At 44.6% G+C, this 18,404-nt stretch overlaps 1 protein-coding gene across 3 annotated transcripts in view; it reads right to left on the bottom strand.

Annotated features, from left to right (window-relative positions):
* COBL (cordon-bleu WH2 repeat protein) overlaps window positions 1–10,834 on the bottom strand; it is a 209,363-nt gene extending 198,529 nt beyond the window's left edge. For 2 of the 3 annotated variants that reach the window (XM_084857680.1, XM_084857681.1), the window contains exons 1-2: window positions 10,768–10,834; window positions 9,716–9,845 (exon numbers count right to left, since the gene is read on the bottom strand). In XM_084857680.1, coding sequence (XP_084713806.1) covers window positions 9,716–9,762 — 47 coding nt within the window. In that variant the 5' untranslated portion in view covers window positions 9,763–9,845; window positions 10,768–10,834. The remainder of the gene's footprint in view (window positions 1–9,715; window positions 9,846–10,767) is intronic. The other variant, XM_084857683.1, reaches the window with a different exon arrangement.
* Between the last annotated feature and the right edge of the window lie 7,570 nt (window positions 10,835–18,404).

Raw genomic sequence — 18,404 nt, 5'->3', positions numbered from 1 at the left:
TAACTCACTCATGCCTGCTTCTATATCATGTGAAAAGCCATTATTACATACCCTCAAACCCCCATGCTTAAACCAATGACAATATATGGACTCATTCAACCCTATAAAAAGTGGGGAAGAGACAATTTTACCAAAACCCTAATTCAGACCCTCACCCATTCCAAGATATTATATACATGCTGTCAACCCAGTTTCTCTCTATTCTTCAGCTACAGAAACTGACACTGGAGCTCAGTTGTTAAGACTTGCAGTCATTGTGATGCAGAGGCCACAACCTTCAGTCTGCTTGCCTAAGTGATGGTCCATCACTTAAGGAAGAGCATGATTATCCACAGTTCCCAAATACACAGGGTATTTCTGAATAGAGAATTAAAAAATAAAACATTGTAGCTCTTGTATCTTCTATGTCCCACTTAATTGCCCAGTTTACAAAGGTGTTTGTTACACATTTTCCTGCCTACAAATATACACATGGCCCATTTCGCACAGCAAATCAGAATTGCCATGAATGAGCAAGTATACTAGTGTACACAGCTTGATTTCTCCCGCTTGGCTCCTTCTGCCAGCAGAAGCATCTAAACAAATCAGGGAACCTCCTTCTGTGATTTGTTTAGCATAATGCTAACCAGGATCTCTGATTTGTTGCTCTCCTAACAAGCCAGAATCATAAGCCAAGTACAAGTCCCATCTTACAATTCTGGCTTGTTAGGAGAGCAACAAATCAGAAATCCCGGTTCAGACATAACATTAGACAAATTATGGATGAAGGTTCCCTGCTTTGTTTAGCTGTTCCCACTAGCAGGAGGAACTAAGCAGCATGCACGAGCACACCTGCTCGTTCATGTTAAGTCAGAATTCTCAGCAATTCTGGCTTACGTAATGTGTGAACCAGCCCAAAGATCAAACTATTGACAATAGCCAGGTTCCCAAAATCACCCCATCTGATACCCAATCCTCTGGATTACTCTCCCCATATGGGTGGAGACATCTCATGTGCAGGTCCCTTGCAAGGATGCCCCTGGATTATACTATAGGCTAACTGGGCCCTCCAGTGATGTAGACTCACCGCCAAAGTGTCACGCATACAGAGATTCTTACTGTACATTATTTTGTTTCTGTTATGTCTTATTACTTCTCCCATGTCCACATTTATATGTGTACAAAAAGCATAAGAGAGTCTCCACACTTTCTACTCAGAGCCCACTGCCCAGAAACGGGTTAGGTGGCATTCCAGACTCTTTTAAACAAACCATCTCCTTTCAATAAAAACTGTGTTTGCTTTATTTAAAAAGTGGCCACTTATACAAAGATATGTAGGTTTTCCCTATGTAAAGAGTCAGGCGCAAGGAGCCAAGTTATTAATGCACGAGGGGATGGGAGGGAAAAAATGGGCATAATATTGTTGCAGCAAAGTCCACAGTTATAACAGTCTGAAGACTGAATTCAGGAGGAGTTCTGTACTTTTAGTTTTATTTTCCAGAATATTTTTTCAGATGTTTTTCTGAAATAACTAGTTATTAGAATTCATTGTGGCGGCCGGGTTAGTGGCATTTCTAATGCAGGTCAACAAATTTACAGTCCAGAGCTACCTTGGTATTAGAGAAGACCCCATGTTGTGCCAGCAGTTGCTGAGGAAAGAAAAATGAGCAAAGTCCCGAAATGTCTCAGAGATTCTCCAAAAGCTGAAGACAAGTTCTTGTTTTGCTTGGAGATCATCAAGATGACTGAGGACTTCACAATTCGCTGTGGAAACAAGTGGCCCCTTTCTCTTTTGAATGGAATCCCAACAGTGCCTCCAAATGAAATCACATTTTCTCTACCAGCAATCCCTTGTTGAAGAGGGAACTTCAGGACTCTGGTTAAAATGCTAATGGAACAGATGAGGAGAAAGAATGCCAGGGCCACCAAAATACTCTTCTGAAAGGAGATAGGGGAAACAACCACTGTACAACTTGATAGAATAGAAAAAAAGCTAGGACTTATTTAAAAGGGAGCAGAGAAAAGGAGAGGAAGCAAGAGGAGCAGCTTAGGTAGGCATACAACTTAAAGTAAGTTTCTAAGGGCACAATCCTATGGGATGCGCCCTGGGTACTCGTAAGCCTCTGAACTCAGAGGCTTATCCTGTGCAGAGCAAGAGGCACATTGCGCCTGCTGCTCTGCATTTAAACTAGATAGGTGTTTTCACCTGTCTAGTGAAGGCTTCAGGGAGGGGGAGGGAAGGAGGCTGGGGTGGCCATAGGATTCATTGTATGGCTGCCACCCTGGTCTCCTCCTCTCCCCCAGGAATGTACTCTTTTCCCCATCTCTGCACTCTGTTTCCTGAGCATGGAGAGGTAGCCAGCATGGTTCTCTCCACACCAGCTAGGGGAGGGGGTGGGGAGCATGGTTTTCTGGCTCTGAGATCGGAGCCAGGAAACCAAAGAAACCTATGCCCCGCCAGACACTGTCTGGTGGGCACAGGATTGCTCTCCCTGCTTACTAAAGTAGAAGTGGATGGAGTTAGACAAAGGTGAGCATTCAGAATCTCTCAGGCTTGTCCCTGCAATGCAAGTATAGGCCTTAGGCTCTGTCACACACTGGTGGTGGACCTGCTGTTGAATAAAAGTTGCGGTGTGAGGGCAGAAGGTGGTGGCTGCTCTCTCCTTCAGTCTTACATGGATGGTTTCTTTTTATTCTCTCCCTTTCTGAAATCACCTTAATCTCTCTGTCCCCTCTCCAATCTTTATCTTTTCTCAGAATGTCCTCTCTCTGTCCCAATCCCCTCATAGAGAGTCTAGTGTTGAACCGAAATTTTGCCAGAGAGATTTTTCTCTGAGAAGAAATGGTGGACTGGGAAGAAAATGGGCATATAAGGCACTCTAGTTAGTATATTAGCAGCTTATATATACACAGCTGAATGTAATAAAAAGACTGAGAATACAAGTGATCACTTCTGTTAGTTATTAATAATACTTCAAAAACATCAGTGGTTATAAAGGGAGGATTATATATGACCAGTTGTTCCCTCACTAGAAGAAAACCTAGAAGTTGCACAGAGCAACAACTACCTCACTTCTACCAGCTGTAGTTAACTGTGCTTTTAATTTAATTTTGTTGATTAATCCATTGAAAATGAAAAACAAATCAAGGAATGGATAATCCTTTCGCAGAGTCCTTTGTATAGGCTCTTCTATGAGGAAACACTAAGAAAAGAGCCCCCACTATGTGGCTTATTACTATGCATTTTAACTGTAAAACATTTATGAGTTGCTTTTCCATGAAAAGTCTTCAAAGCAACTAACTGTACGGTGCTGAGAAGGGTTTTGAACCAGGCTCTGCAACAGCCAGCCTTTAGCACCTTACATCCTGCTCCACCAGTAGCCTGGGCCTTCAGCCAGCCAGCCAGCCAGCCAGCCAGCCAAGGGCACCCTCTAGGCTGTAGAACTGGTCTAAGTGCAGTCAGCTGATCTCACAGCCTGAAGATGGTCAGCTGACCTTGTAGCCTAATGGAGAGGCATCAGGCCTGATAAAACCCTTCTCCTTTCAGGCTGGTCTGGCAGTCTGAGCAACTTGTCCCATCAGGCAGCACTACAGACACTCTCTCACTCTCTTGCCTCAAATCTAACCTGGCTCACCTTGTCATTGGTACTTGACCTTTAGCCTGTCTGTGATTATGTCTCCTGCCTCTGGTCCCATTCGCCTCATGCAGTACCTGACCTCCATCCTGTTCATGACCATGTTTCTGGCCAATCAGCCTAGATCAGACCCACTGTCCATGTTGCAAGCCAGGCCCCAAGCTTGACACTAGCAAAACAGCCCAAAACTACCATAATCACTTAAAAAAACTGAATTAAAATTTTAAAACCAACAAATACAAATAAAAACAAGTATGAACCAGAAATAGCAGTCAGTAAAATCGCAGCTAATTAAACCCAATGAATTCAATAAAACAACTGGATTATTTTAATACATGTCCAAAGTTAATACAAACAATGCATTATTAAATGTTAACTCCTTTTGATAACTGGAAGTAATAAGTCATACATTCTAAATGTTTGACAAAGATGACACATACCAAAATAAATCCGGCAAGACTCCAGCTGACTGTGCCCTCAACTTATTTTAAAACAAAGACCAGTATCAATTTTCAGAAGCCACACAACACTTTATAATACCATTTATCTGCAGCAAATCTGTTCAGTATACTAGACAAGACATTAATTTTGCTCACATCTAACAACGACTGCAAATAATACTGCTATTAATGATTTAACCAGAAACGATGGAAGCTTGCTTTATAGTTCTGTTGAAAAGTGCAGATTGAAAAGTCCTTGAAACTTGCTATTTTAAGTGAGTGCTGCGCATGGAGCAATAAGCCTGTTTCCTCCCTATGCATAATTTATTTTCTTCTAGGTCTTCCCTTTGCAGAACCAATGTTCTCAAAGACATAGCAATAATTCACATAACTTTAAAATATCAGTTTTCCTAATATTACACATAAGCCAATGAAAGAAATCTAAAAGGCATTCCTCACCCATTTCATCCATTTTCTAGATAAAGTAGGCAAAAGAAGCAAATTCCCACCAGTATCAAATAGTAAGCATAGAAATTCAATACTGGCCCAATTAGATCTGTGGGGGGAGGGTAGGTAACAAACAATGCCACAGGTCACACGTTCCCAGTGACAATCGGTGGCACCCGCTTAGTATTCCAGTATGAAAGACATGAGAGACTGGCTACAGTCCAAATACAGAAAGCTGTTACCTCTTGGTTTAGGTAAGAAAAATACATTATTCAGAGTACATAACGGAGCATATGGTAGCCATCTTTAAAACTGCTGTTACTTATCAACCATCATGTGATTTTCTTGTAAAAGGTCTGAAATGACTCCCCATAAACTAACATCAGATGTAATATGGGGGTGGTATGAAGAAGGGCTAACCCTCCGCCTCATCAAGATTCTCCCCTGATGGAGCTAGTAGCTTCAGGGAGTTGCAAGTACCTGTACTATGCCTGCCTTCCCACCCCCCTGCAGGGCTAATAACAGCTTCAGGGGGGTGTTCTCAATCAGGAAAACAGCAAAGGGAGAACGGATTAGGACACCATTCCCCCTCACTCTGCCATCTAGCACCTCTACTCCTATCAAAATTGAAGTTCCCCACAGTTACTTTCAACTTTTTTAAAATTAGGAGATATGATCACAGATCTCTGATGCGATTTCACATCTGGTTTTGGCCCTAAAACTTTACCTGGAACTCTGTTGTCCATATTAACATCAATAAGTTCAGCCATGCACTGGCCTATGCATCTACCCAGCTAGCAAGTGTTTAAAAAGTAAAATGTATATTTTATTTATTTAAAATATTTCTACGTCACCTTTCAGGGCAAGAGCCCCCCAGGGCAGCTTACACAATAAAGTCCCATATAATAATATGACAGCTAACTACATATTTCTGAGAATTCATTGTTCATATAATACAGGGTTTCTGATAACATGAGAACAAGCTCTAATATAAATTCACAAGTGTACACAAGCATTATTGTAACTATCAAAATTTCCCACCACTACATCTGATTTTCCCCAATTCCCCATTGCCACTGCAGCCCCCCATCCCACATCCCAGGAGTGTCCTGAGGATCCCCCAACCAATGCGCTACAGCAGAGAAGAGGTGGCAAGGCATTTCCCTTGCATAAGCGTCTTTGCACATTGTATACAACCCACTTTTTGCTTCGGACCAAACTTCATCCTCTAACTCAAGTCTCTACCTATAATTTAAGAAGACAGACGTGTGGTCTGCTGTTGGAGGGCACATGACACTGCCACCACAGACCTTATAGCCAGAGGTAGCTTGAAATCATGCTGTTTCTGGTGGAGTCATGAAGTAGACGCTAACCTAAGAAAAGACCAGTGTGGCTTGAAGGGAAGGCAGAAGAAGGGACGTGAAGGCCAGGAGTTGATGGCATGAGCACCTGAAAAAAACATCAACAGAATGGCAGAAAATTTAGGGCATACCCTCCCACACCTTTACAATGACTGCTATTTATTTAATTTATTTATTACATTTCCATGCCGCCCAATAGCCAAACCTCTGAGTAGTTCACAAAAAAAAACCCTGTGTACCCTCAGGAAAGTAAAAGAAAGGAGCTTATACCATCAGCTTTTGTAAAGAGACCACCAATGACCTGAGACAAGTCTGTACTTTTATAACTTTTGTTTGTTTTAGTATTATATAGTAAGACATCTAGAATGCTTTGGTAGGAAGGCAGTATATAAATAAAATTAATTTATACTGAAGGTATGCATGAGCTTAGGATGTGGCCTGCATGCTCCCTGAAGGTTACGGATTTAATACACAAGATAAAATATTACTCCTTACTCCCCAAATGTCTATGATACTAAATATGTATAGTTTACGTTATTCCAAAAGACACACAAAAATAAGTCTCACATCAAAGATCTACAAAACATGCTTGCCACAGATAATTAAAATCACTGGATCACTTCTAATTCTTTGTCTGGTTATATTATGTTGCCACCGATTAAGTACTCATACCTATAGTGACAAACTCATTCTCCCATGCATCACAATAGTTTCAGATCATGTTGATAACTAGTTTGGTCATGTCACTGCCCTTAATAAGAATTTACTCAAGATCCAGACATAGGTTTGGATCTAACACTGTAGTTCTGCTGATGGAAATTGTTCCATCAGCAAAACCAGGAAGCAGCAATCCTTGCCCCTGGGCTTGCCCTCAAAATCTGTTCTGGGGGTCTGGGAAACCCTCCAGAGCAGATTATAGGGCAGTGGTGGGGGGGGCTGTAGGGGGAAGGAGAGAGGGAGAAAGTCTTGTTGCGCTAGTAGACATCCACTTGCATGACATTAGATTTGATCTAATTTTAATATCATCAGCCCAAGTATTACTTCTGATATCAGAGAAACAAAAAGATTCTGAGATTAAAGTCTCTTACTTTAATGTTAATCCTAAACAAAAACTGGAACTAGACATGGAAAAAACTTGAAACCAAGAACTCAAACAGTTTAAATGCTGGATTAAGAATTATTTTGTTCTCACTCGCTATGCTTTACATGAAATAAAAACTGCAGTTAAGAGAACCACATTTAAGCTTTGAGAAATGAAACAAAGGAAATAGCATCTGTAACTCCCAAGTGATCACCAACATTTGTTGATGCTATTTAGCATCTAGTGTAATTATCCACTAATGAATTCATTTTACAACTCTGCATCAGAGTGAACTGTGTTATGGTTTGTTGCTAAAAAGAAAGAAAAAAATTAAAAGAATAAACACCTTTAGAAATGGAGACAAAGAGCTGAATGGAGTGGAAATCTTTGCTGTTTCAAGAAAATGTCTTGGTGCAAGCAAAGAAAATTAACTACATCATAGTGCTAACTATTCCCCTTCATGGATCACTGCCCTGTTGTGGCGAAGGGGCTTGCGTAACTCAGTGAAGCCATAAGCTATGCTGTGCAGGGCCACCCAAGATGGACAGGTCATGGCGGAGAGTTCTGACAAAATGTGGTCCACCAGAGAAGGAAATGGCAACCCACTCCAGTATTCTTGCCAAGAAAACCCCATGGAACGTATCACAAGGCTAAAAGAGATGACGCCGGAAGATGAGACCCTCAGGTTGGAAGGTATCCAATATAGTTCTGGGGAAGAGCAGAGGGAATTTCCAAGTAGCGCCAGAAAGAGTGAAGCGGCTGGGCCAAAGCCGAAAGGACACTCAGCTGTGGATGTGTGTGGTGGTGAAAAGAAAATCCGATGCTGTAAAGAACAATATTGTTTAGGAACCTGGAATGTAAGATCAGTGAATCAAGGTAAGCTGGAGGTGGTCAAACATGAGATGGCAAGATTGAACATCGACATCTTGGGAATCAGTGAACTAAAATGGACAAGCATGGGTGAATTTAATTCAGGTCACTACCGGAAGTACAAGCTGGGTTTCAAAGAGGCAGAGGAACTTCTGAATTTACAATGTTTTTTGTGTATCCCCCACAAAAACAAGAGAACTTGTGGGTATCCTCTCTTGGATCTATAGTTTCTTCACCACATAGCCAGCTCACAAATTACAATCCATACAATTTTACCCACCCACCTCAGGCTCCTTCATGTTGTGAACATGAACACTGTAGGGAAACCTGGGCGAGATCTACACCTTGTGTCACATGATTATGATCCCATCATGGTAACTCTATATCCCTCTTGCACATGTATTCCTCGTAGGACACACAATGACATTTGTTGCGGTATATTGGATAATGTGGAACAAAAAGCAGGAAATAACACTACATAAGCAGTATATTGAATGTGTAATGTGCCCCAACAGTTATCAGTGCACTCCAATACCTCTATAAAGCAGTAGCATAGATCTAGGACTCCTTCACAAGGAGCTTTTATCCTATTGAGACTGCTCAATCACAGAAGTTTGCAGGCTCTTTAGATGCCACCAAGAACCTCCAGGGCATCTCCTGCACCAAATGCCCTTTGTTCCATTTTTAAATAGATTGCAGCTAATGAGCTATCCAATTACCCAGTTGTGTTCCGCTTGAGTTCCCTCCGTGAAAAGAGGAAAAGTGGCAAGAAGAGGAGCAAGATCAATGAAAGATATGGAAGATTCAGATACAGGGAGAAGGAGGGGGAAAGGAAGCAGGTGAAAAAGGGAGTTGTGATCCTGCATTTAAAACGGAAGCAGAAAGCCCCATTTTAAATGCAGGATTTTAGGCTGATGCAGAGAAGCTCCTCTGCTTAGAGAAGTCCTGGGCTTTTAAAGTGCATTGCCCGTAAGACATGTGAAATGACATACTGTCTCATTACCATCTGCACCCCACCTCCCACTTTCCCAGGCTTCAGGAACTTCTCTTTTGAAGCCCCTCCAAGGTTCTTCGTTTTGGGTCTTTTTACTGCAGCATCCCACTCTCTCTTTCCCCTTTTAGGAGAGGTCTGAGGAGGGGTTGTTCTTTCCTCCTCCAGAGCAACCTCTTCCTCCACCTGTCACGCAACGCTCGTCTGCCTGAGCCTCCTCTCGGCAAGCGCCCAGAAGGGAGCCTGCCCTTTCGCTGCCTGCGAGCGGCTCGCCTTCCACCTCCATCCTCTCAGCTGCCAGCCGGGCTCCAGCTCCTCCCCAGCCCTGTCAACAGCTAACGAGGCGGGGCGGGCGAGAGGGCGCGGGGGCGAAATCCCAGGGCGCTCCTCCTGGCCCAAGCGCCAGCAGGAGCACCTTTTGTTCGGTGGAGGCTCGGCGGTAGCCATTCGCAGAGGAATACTGGGCTGCCTTCCCCCAGCAGGGAGATTCCGGCGTCGAGGAAGAGATTCGCCTGCCTCATTTCTGACTGCCCCGTTGAAAGGCGCAGGGGTCTTGCGAAGGAACGTCAGGGAGGGAGGGAGGGAGGGAGGGAGGGAGCGCCCAACCTACATCTGTTGAACCTCAAAAAGTTTCCCGGACCATTAGAAAGGCAAAACAGACTCACCAAAACGGCGCGCTTTTCTTTGTGCGGCTAGCGCAATGCATCGGACGAGGCTTGCATTTTCCCTCCCTTCCTCAGAGCAGCTCGCAGGGGGGAAATAAGACGCGCGGGCCACCGTGGAAGGGCAAATAAATAACAGCAGTTCTTCCTTGCTCTCCCCACCCACCAAAAAAGGGTTTCCAAAAAGTACACAAACACACACACAAAATTTAAATGTCTGCCTATAGTCCTCCCAGGGCCCTTTCTTACCCGCTGGGGGGTTTATAATCCCCGGGCTGAAGCACCGTAGTTTCCATGGTCGGCTTTCTGGAAAGCGGCGGCGGCGGCGGCGGCCTCAGCTGCTTTCTGAATGAAGCTGCAACTGCTGGAGCTTGGTCAACTTCCAATTGGCGGAGGGAGAGAGGCGAAATTTTAAAAACACACACAAGAAACACCTCCGCAGAGCCGATTTCTCTCGCGCGCGGTCGCCTGCCTTCCTTCACGCTTCACTCTCGCTCTGAGGAGTTCGAACCATCCTGCCCTCATCTGTGCGAGGCGCCTAAAAGGAGGCACACAGCACGCAGAGCGTAAAGTTACGCAGAGAGTAAAGTTACTGCTGCCTGTCATCCAGCGAGCAAATGCTGAAGCAGCCTCGGTCCCAGGGCTCGAACCAGTCCGGGGAGAGGGGGCCACCGACAAGGGCAGCCTCTCCTCTTGCGTCCCGGCTGCGGGGCAGGAATACCCGCTGGGTATCTGAGCCTCAGCTTGTGGGGGTGGGTGGGGACGCCCGAGGGACGCGATACAATATTTATGCTTCCAGCAGGTATTTTCTTTCTGAGCAAAGCGGCTTAGTCTAAAACAAGGTGAAAGTCTCGCTGGCAGCTGCACAAGGCCAGCCAGCCAGAACGTAACACAATTCCCTCAACGGCGTGGCAGAATGCACAAGGCTAACGGTGAGCGAATGCAAAACCAGACAGAGCTGGTTTGAAATCGAGCTAGGAGAGTCCCAGAATCCGGTTTCGGAGGCAAGCACAATGCTGGAACACAAGTAAGAAGTGCCTTTGAGCACATGCGGAGTATTTTTAAATTACCGCGAAGGCTACAGTGTCATAATGTGCACAACTCCCATTCAGCGTGGTGAGGCTCGCTTTCGAGCAAGCATGCATACATTTGGACCAAGTAAATCAGCTCAACCAGCCTTCATAGCTCTGGATTTCAAACTGCGGCAGCACCTGTCTCAGAAGTTAAACTATCGGAATAGTACAAACTGCAGCAGCGCAGTGAACGCAATTGCTACCAATACGCTGCTCCGATCCAATTACCTTGTGGCTGTCTGTGCACAGCGACTCTTGCTTTAGCCCGGGCCGGAACTCGTCACGCCGCAAGTCCCCTTCGACAGGTTGAAAGGCGAACTCGCCGAGCAAGGTTTTTCAAATGGCAGCGAGCCAGAATGAAGTTTAAGCCAGGAGGACTGGGGGAGGCGGCGTTGGGTCTTGCGGCAGTAGCGAGCACTGCGTTTCCATGTGACTGCCCAGACAAATACAAACACAGCAACGGAGGAATCTCTCAGGAACGAAACAAAACAAAGAGGGGGGGGGGCGCGCGCGGATCTAGCCTCGCAGCACGCCCTTTAATCGCGCCCATAAGCAAAAGCTAGCCAAACCAGGAGCGAGAGGAAACTCCTTGCTTTCGTAACCCAAATAGGGCACAGGGAAGAAATCACCCGCCCTCCAGAGTACAAGAGGGGAGTTGTGCATTATTATCCCACAAATCGCTAGTTTCCCAAGGGTCACGTGTGTGGTTTATAAAGATACCAGGAAATCAGAACACGAGGACAGGAGTCTTTGCTTCCCTGCCACTCTAGTCTGAATACATGTAAACGCGGATACATCAGCTCTGATCACGACACCGATGTAGGTATATAAAGAGGGGGTGGTAACCACTTTGCAATATCATGCCATAACTTAATTCCTAATCAATTTATTTTCTGTAATGTAAATAACAGCTGAATCGTCTGATCAGTCACACACTTTCATTTAAAACCATTTAATACCACTGAAATTAATTCAGTCTAGCATCATGACCCAAAACTCAATGACATGGCAGTAGGAAGCATACATTTCAGTGGAACCAAAGACAGCCATATACAGAATTGGGTTACATAAAATAAATAGTACTTGTTTCCAAGCAAATGGTTATGTTTCAAGCAAATGGTTAGAGTGGTGATATGCATTAGCACAAGCAATCGTGTGTGAGTATACGTAATAGTTCATGCGCCCCAAAGTGTTTCTTAACGATTTCTCTTTCAGCAGCCATCTCACCAAACCTTTACACTGCTATTTAAATGCAGAAAGGGTTTTCTTTTTTAAAGATTGGGGTAGAGAGTTGGTGGGCAGAGTCCAACTCCAGTCTATTACACATCCATTTCTAGCACGTACAGTATCTGCAGCCCTTAGCATCTCCATGGAAGTTAGAGCTACATGGAGCTCATATCAATAACAACAATAATATGCAGTTTGCCCTGTGTTCAGTGAGGCCAAATTAAAAGGCTTTAGAGATAGGATGTTGCTGATAAGGTGGACATTTTTCCCAGTAGTGCCCCATAAGAAGATTATTGGACTCATTAGTCTCTGCATCACTAATTCTATTTACTCCAATTTTCCCTTCCTGTGGTAATTGAGTTTTTAAAAATGTGGGAGGTAGGAGACTTGGCCAGAATGTACTATACGTAGGCCAGTCAACACCCAGAAATTCCTGCAGAGAATTTGTTACTGACATTGGGGTGTTAAATGCAGGCACCCATGTCAGATCAATTGCACATTGGATGACAAATAAGATGTAGGTGGATACCACCCTCAAATACTGACCTTGGTGTGTTTTTTAAAGCCTTAGATTGTAACCCTGAGGGCAGGGACTAATTGTTGATCTCTGGGAGCCTTCCCCCCCCCCAAGCAGAGTAAAATGCTATAGGGAGCAATCCTATAGCCACTCGACAGCAGCTAGATGGCCATAGGATATCTTGTTTTCCGGGAACTGACCTCGGAGTCCGCACTCCGAGGACAGTTCCTGGAGAACCAACCTCCCCCCACTGGAGCACGGAGCAGCCGAAAAGGGGCGTGGCTGGGGGCGTTCTGGGATGGGGAGGGTGGAAATGCCTGTACAACACATTGGATGTGTCGTACAGCAACCTCCTTCCCCACTCAGCCCTCCCACAGCTAGACAGCAGCAATCGGCTGAAAGTGCAGGGCAGGAGAAGCGCGGCGGGAACAATCCCCTCCATGTTTCTCCTGCCCTGCTTTGGATAGGCGGTCAGCCACCTATCTGGATAGGACTGCGCTCTTAAATAAATAAATAAAAATGTAAGGTCACATACCACTGTATGGCACGGGTTAGGCTGCTTTTAGGGAAACTGTGACAACTCTGAAAATAATGAATCAATTTGGACATACTATACACCAAAATGAAGGTGAAGAGCTGTGCTATCAAGGATATAGTAGCAGTGGAAGTCTATCTTTGACAGGTGTAATGCTATGACAGGTGTAATGAGTGACAAAACACCAGAAATTATGGCCAAAACATGGCTTTGGACTATTTTAATTAATGTAAACCACATTACACCCCTTGGCAATTGGCCAGCACATGGTAGATGTTGGCTTGGATGCTCTGTGGACAGAATCAGGTTTCTATGCATCTAACAATACTTATGCTATGATGGAGGGCAAAGCATTTTACTATCTTGTATGTATGCATATATTGATAGCTGTTTTATAGACATACTATAGCACATATACTCGCCCATGTTGCATCACTGGCAACCAATCATGAGTCCTACATGAAAATAAGGGGAAAAAGCCTGTTACAAGTAGTAGTAGTTGCTTTCTGGTATAGAGGGCAAGCTAATGGAGATTATCTTACAGTGCGGTGGTGGGCCTGGTACTGGTTTTTGGTAGGGATTATGAGAAATTCACTTCGTTTTTCATCAGGATTTACCCAGTTCGCACCTTCCGGATTGAATATGGATCTGCACTCAGTCCGTGGTTGAAGTCCATAGATTTCCGAGATTGTAATGTGATTTGCGGATCAAAAAATTTGTTTGACAGCATTTGAAAAATGCACACAAATACGCTTTAATCCATGGAAGAATGCATACATTTAAAAGATGCACAGAATTGATGTGTACAGTTTGAAAAATATGCTTGAAAATACACATGGGTTTTCATGTAGAAAGAAAAACAAAGCTTGCATCTCATACGGACTCAAGTTGGAACAAGCTTTGAAATGGAATTCGGAGTACTTCGGTGAGCTTGACTTTTGCTGATTTGCACATCCCTAGTTGAACAGTTCTTCAAAGGTATCATAGAGAGCTTCAATGCCCAACACATGACAGCCCAGATTTTGTGTTCTGGACTACTTACATGAGAATGGTGAAAATCTTGATGGACTTCATATGGGCTTTATAGTAACTGGACATTGCACCTGAATGCATTCACCACCTTGCTACCATGGTTCACAATTTATGATCATGTAAGCTATGCTAGGTGGAGCCTTTTTTTATCTAGCTGGTATGAAAGGACTGGAGAGTACAGCACTATAGGTCCACCATGAGTTCACTGCTAGAAATTTTGTGGTGAAGCCAAGTAAAAACATGCATGTGTAACTATCCCCATGTATTAACTGAAGCTTTGTCAATGAACATGCAGATTTTGACAAAAAGGGTTCATTTATTTGACAGAATCACTTTTTGTTTTTAATCAAATTCTGCTGTCAATTAAATTTGGCAGAATATACTAACCATGCTTTCCAAAACAACAGTTTCACAATAATTTTTATACTTATTTGTAAGTAAAATATGTTTGCCCTAGTTGGTTCCAGTTTTAACCTTTTCCGAAAATGAAGGAAAAAAATAATTTGCTAATCATAAGTTATTTCTGCTGTCCCATGCATGGTTACCTGAGAGTAAGGCCAACTGAACACTGTAGGACTTATGTCTGAGTAAGCATGTATAGAATTTAATTATTAAATGTACACCCTGTCTTCCTAGGCAAAATGCCCACTCAGTGTGGCTTACAATATTTCAAAACTGAACTGTTAAGCAGTTTTTTGGCACTAGTATTTTGTTCCTCAGGGATTATGAAGCATAAGAAAGGGGATAACTAGCATTATTTTAGTCTGATCCTATCTGCTGGTATTATGTTAAAAGCAAACGCTTGTACCATCAACTGCTATAGCAGCATATTATGCAAGGGAAACACAACTTCAGCTCTGCTCCACCTGTTTTTCAGTGTTCCCCTCCATTGTACATCTTTTTGTTGTTTCAGTTTGTTCCAGTGGTAGGTGGACATGGCATTCAGGGATCATACAGGGAGCCATCAGAAACTCTAGCACCACCACCCCTCACCTCCCACAGGATTGGCATCTTTGGATGCCTGCTGTGGCCCACAGCCGAACGGGGGGCGGGGGGGGGGGCATTGCCAGCCCTCTAACTTTGATCCTCTTCCTTCTTGATGTTTCTGCCTCTTCACCTGTCCTCTCCAAATGCATGAGCAGTGACATGAGCAAGGGGAAAGAGGAGCAGTCTCTACTCACCTTGACCTCTCTTTCTGGGCAGTAATCAGACAAGGCCTGATTGAATGGGGAGTTATGATAGTGGAAAGGGAGCGCACTCAGGGAGGGTGAGTCTGCAAGACCAAGGAATGTATGACATATTCCTGCATCAGACCAGGGCATTTCCCAAAATTCAGAATAGCTCTTATTACTATTAGGGATGTGGGAACTCATGCCCGTCCAGGTTCTTGGAGCACCTGCCCAGCCCCTGCCTCCAGTTGCTGGTCCCCGGACTGTGCTCAAGCCCCACCCACACTTGGCCAGCAGCCTGCACTCACACCAGCAGCCTTGTCGAGCTCTTCGGTCACCATTTTTTGAAACATAAAATAGCAATCGCAAAATGTGCATATTTGCACATGTGTGAAAATGCACATTTTTGTGAATGTGCATATTTGTGTATGTGTGAAAATGCGCATTTTGCGAAAGTGCACATTTTTTGTGCATACACAAAATGTGCACTCCCAAATGTGCACTCTCGCATACGCAAATTATGCGCATTTGCAAAAATGAGCATGCTCATGCATACACAAATATGCACATTTTTGCGATTGCCATTTTATTTCTCAAAAAATGGTGACTGCGAAGCTCGACGAGGCTGCAACGTGAATGCAGGCTGTTCGCCAAGTGCAGGCAGGGGACTGGGCAAGCGGGGCTTGGGGGTGCGGGCAGGGGCAGTTCCACCAGATTCCCGGACAGAATCAGGTGCCCGCATCACCCCTAATTACTATTTTTGCCCTGGGATAGACAAGAGGGCTTGCTCCTCCTCACTAAGCAAGGGTGACAAGAGATTCTCTTGTTAGTCTCTCTTAGTGAGCCCTGCACTTAAATACCTGCTTTGCTACTGCTGTACAGCAGAGCATGATATTGGCCTCTCGGTGTACAAAATGCTGTATGGTTTGCCGGAACAATTAAAGCTAAGCAGAGTTAACTTATCTTCAAGCTCCTCTCTTATCCAAGGAATGAGTGCACTTTATTCCAGTTTTGAATGAATAAGCTGAATGTTCAAGTGTACATTTTCTGTGGATATCTGTCAAATAGTCCAGTCTTGGATGCAATCATTTATCACTCCTTTTGCATGTTACCAAGGAAAGAAGATATACCTACTCACTCTAAAAACACAGTGTCTTCCTCACTTCAAAGAAGTAAATCTGAGTGCAGCTTTCTTCCCTCCACCCCACAAGGAATGTTATCTATATGGAGCAGAGAGCTTCTATGGAGATTCCATTAGCATAATGTATACTACCTGGATCTCAATTCCCTGAGTGCCAGTTCTTATGTAGCCAAAATAGTACTATGCATGGATAAAAGGAGCCATCTACCACCAGCTGCCCTATGGGAAAATAAAGAGTACTGGGAGGCATGTAAAGAAGACATTGGACCCTCCTGCACCTGCTCCCCTCCCACCCCAAGATCACAATTAATAATTGATACTGAATTTTCAGCAAGTTGTTACAAGTGAAAGTCTTCCAAGAATAGCAGCTATGTTTGGTTTGTGAAAATAAATGCCAAAGTTATTTTAATTTTTTAATTTTTTTTTAAGCAAAGGAGAGTGAGGTGGGCAGGTGAAGATGACGCCAGGCTCCTGCTCCTGCTGCAGCTAGATTGTTCCCTCTCTTTCCACAAACTGCCCTGTGGGGAGGAACAGGCTAGAGAGAGGGAAACATGCAAAGATATTGCCAGGCAGGGAAAAAAAGTGAATCCAAAGGACTGCTTTTGTGAGTTGTGTATGCTCAAAATGGGGCTTTTGTGTTGTAGCATGGATTAGACACCCCCCCCCAAAGCCCTCTGCTTTAAACTTATGATCTTGTGTGAAACAGTGTAGGGCAGTTAACTTGCATGCCTCTGCTTCCAGCTTTGGCTACTGTGACCAGAAACTGCTCTACTCTACACATCACCAGACACCACTGATGCCTTGGTTAGATTAGGAAATGGAAGGAGATTGAGTATAGGGATGAGCGGATCTGTCAGTTTCTCTCTGCATTAAAGCTTCTTAAATCTCAAGTTGTCTCTCCCAAATATGAAGAATTGTGCACAGTTTGGCAAATTGTTATCAAAAACATTCTGAAATGAAATTCTCACCCATCAGTAGTAAAGGAGGGGGGCCCGCGTCAAACTCTATACCACGCCCCGTTTGCGAAGGTGACAGTTGCGCCGCCCCCCGTTGAGATGGGAAGTCCCGCCCTAGCCGGAAGCCCCACATATGACCTTCAGGGTCACCTGACAGGGGTCATGTGACCCCTCTACGAACTCGCCACGCCACCGTGGACCCATAGGAATTGGTTTTAGAGCCCTAGCGGGTACGGGCGCGGAGATGGCCCGCGGGGCCTTTTCCAAGCTGCGCCCGGAGTGGTCCTGCGGGGTCATGTGACCCCTCTACGAACTCACCACACCGCCGTGGACCAATAGGAATTGGTTTTAGAGCCCTAGCGGGTACGGGTGTAGAGATGGCCCGCGGGGCCTTTTCCAAGCCACGCCCGGATTGGTCCTGCGGGGTCATGTGACCCCTCTACGAGCTCGCCACGCCGCCGTGGACCAATAGGAAGAGGTGTTAGAGCCTAGCCCTGTAAGGTCACGCCCCGCAACCCCATTGACCAATAGGGACCACCTTGACCCCAGAAAAACAGCCTTTTATCATGCCCAGACACGTTTTCTGCACAGAGAACATGGCGCAGCCAAGCACCTCTCCAGGGCCATCTGGTATTCTGCCACCGGCTGCAGGACGTGACCGAAAACGGTATATTAGTACCAGTTATGATGACTCTGCTTTTCCACCACCTAAAATTCTACGCGAGGAGGAGGCCGAGGTTTCCCAAATGTGGCAGAACATGTTGGAAGCCATTTCACTAGAGAACATTGTAGCACAGGTAAGATTTCAATGTTTCTATCTATGTGTATGGATGGATGGTTGGAGGGGATATTTTATGGTGGTTTCCGAAGTTTGCAAAGGGGTTACAGGCAGGATACAGCTTCATAATAGATTGTACCATTTTTTCAGGACCCCTGTGTGAATAATGTTGGTGCAGAAGGCCTTGGAAAAACTGCTGAAATTAAAGCAGAGGGGCCATCACCGGTGGCATTATGGAAGATGGCCTTAATAGGAAACTTTCAAATACAAGTACGTGTGATTATTTGTAGCATCGTTATTAAAGACATGCTGCGTGTGTGTGTTTAGGAGACACCAAAAGTATTTTCTTAATTTTGTTTTTTAGGGTTCTGCTGATCTGTCAACGGGGCAGCCAGGCCATGTCATCCTGAAAAGTATTCTAGGCCTGGAAGCGGATGAAACAAGCTTCAGCTCACCCAGAAAGCGCCGCAGAGCAATGCAATGCATTGTCAGAGCCACTGTTTTTGGAAT

The sequence above is a fragment of the Heloderma suspectum genome, chromosome 5, assembly GCF_057233095.1.
Source record: "Heloderma suspectum isolate Gila_16-S chromosome 5, 16-S_ref, whole genome shotgun sequence".
Taxonomy (NCBI): domain Eukaryota; kingdom Metazoa; phylum Chordata; class Lepidosauria; order Squamata; family Helodermatidae; genus Heloderma; species Heloderma suspectum.
Note: the sequence above shows the minus strand (reverse complement) of the source record. Positions and strands in the feature narration are given on the sequence as shown.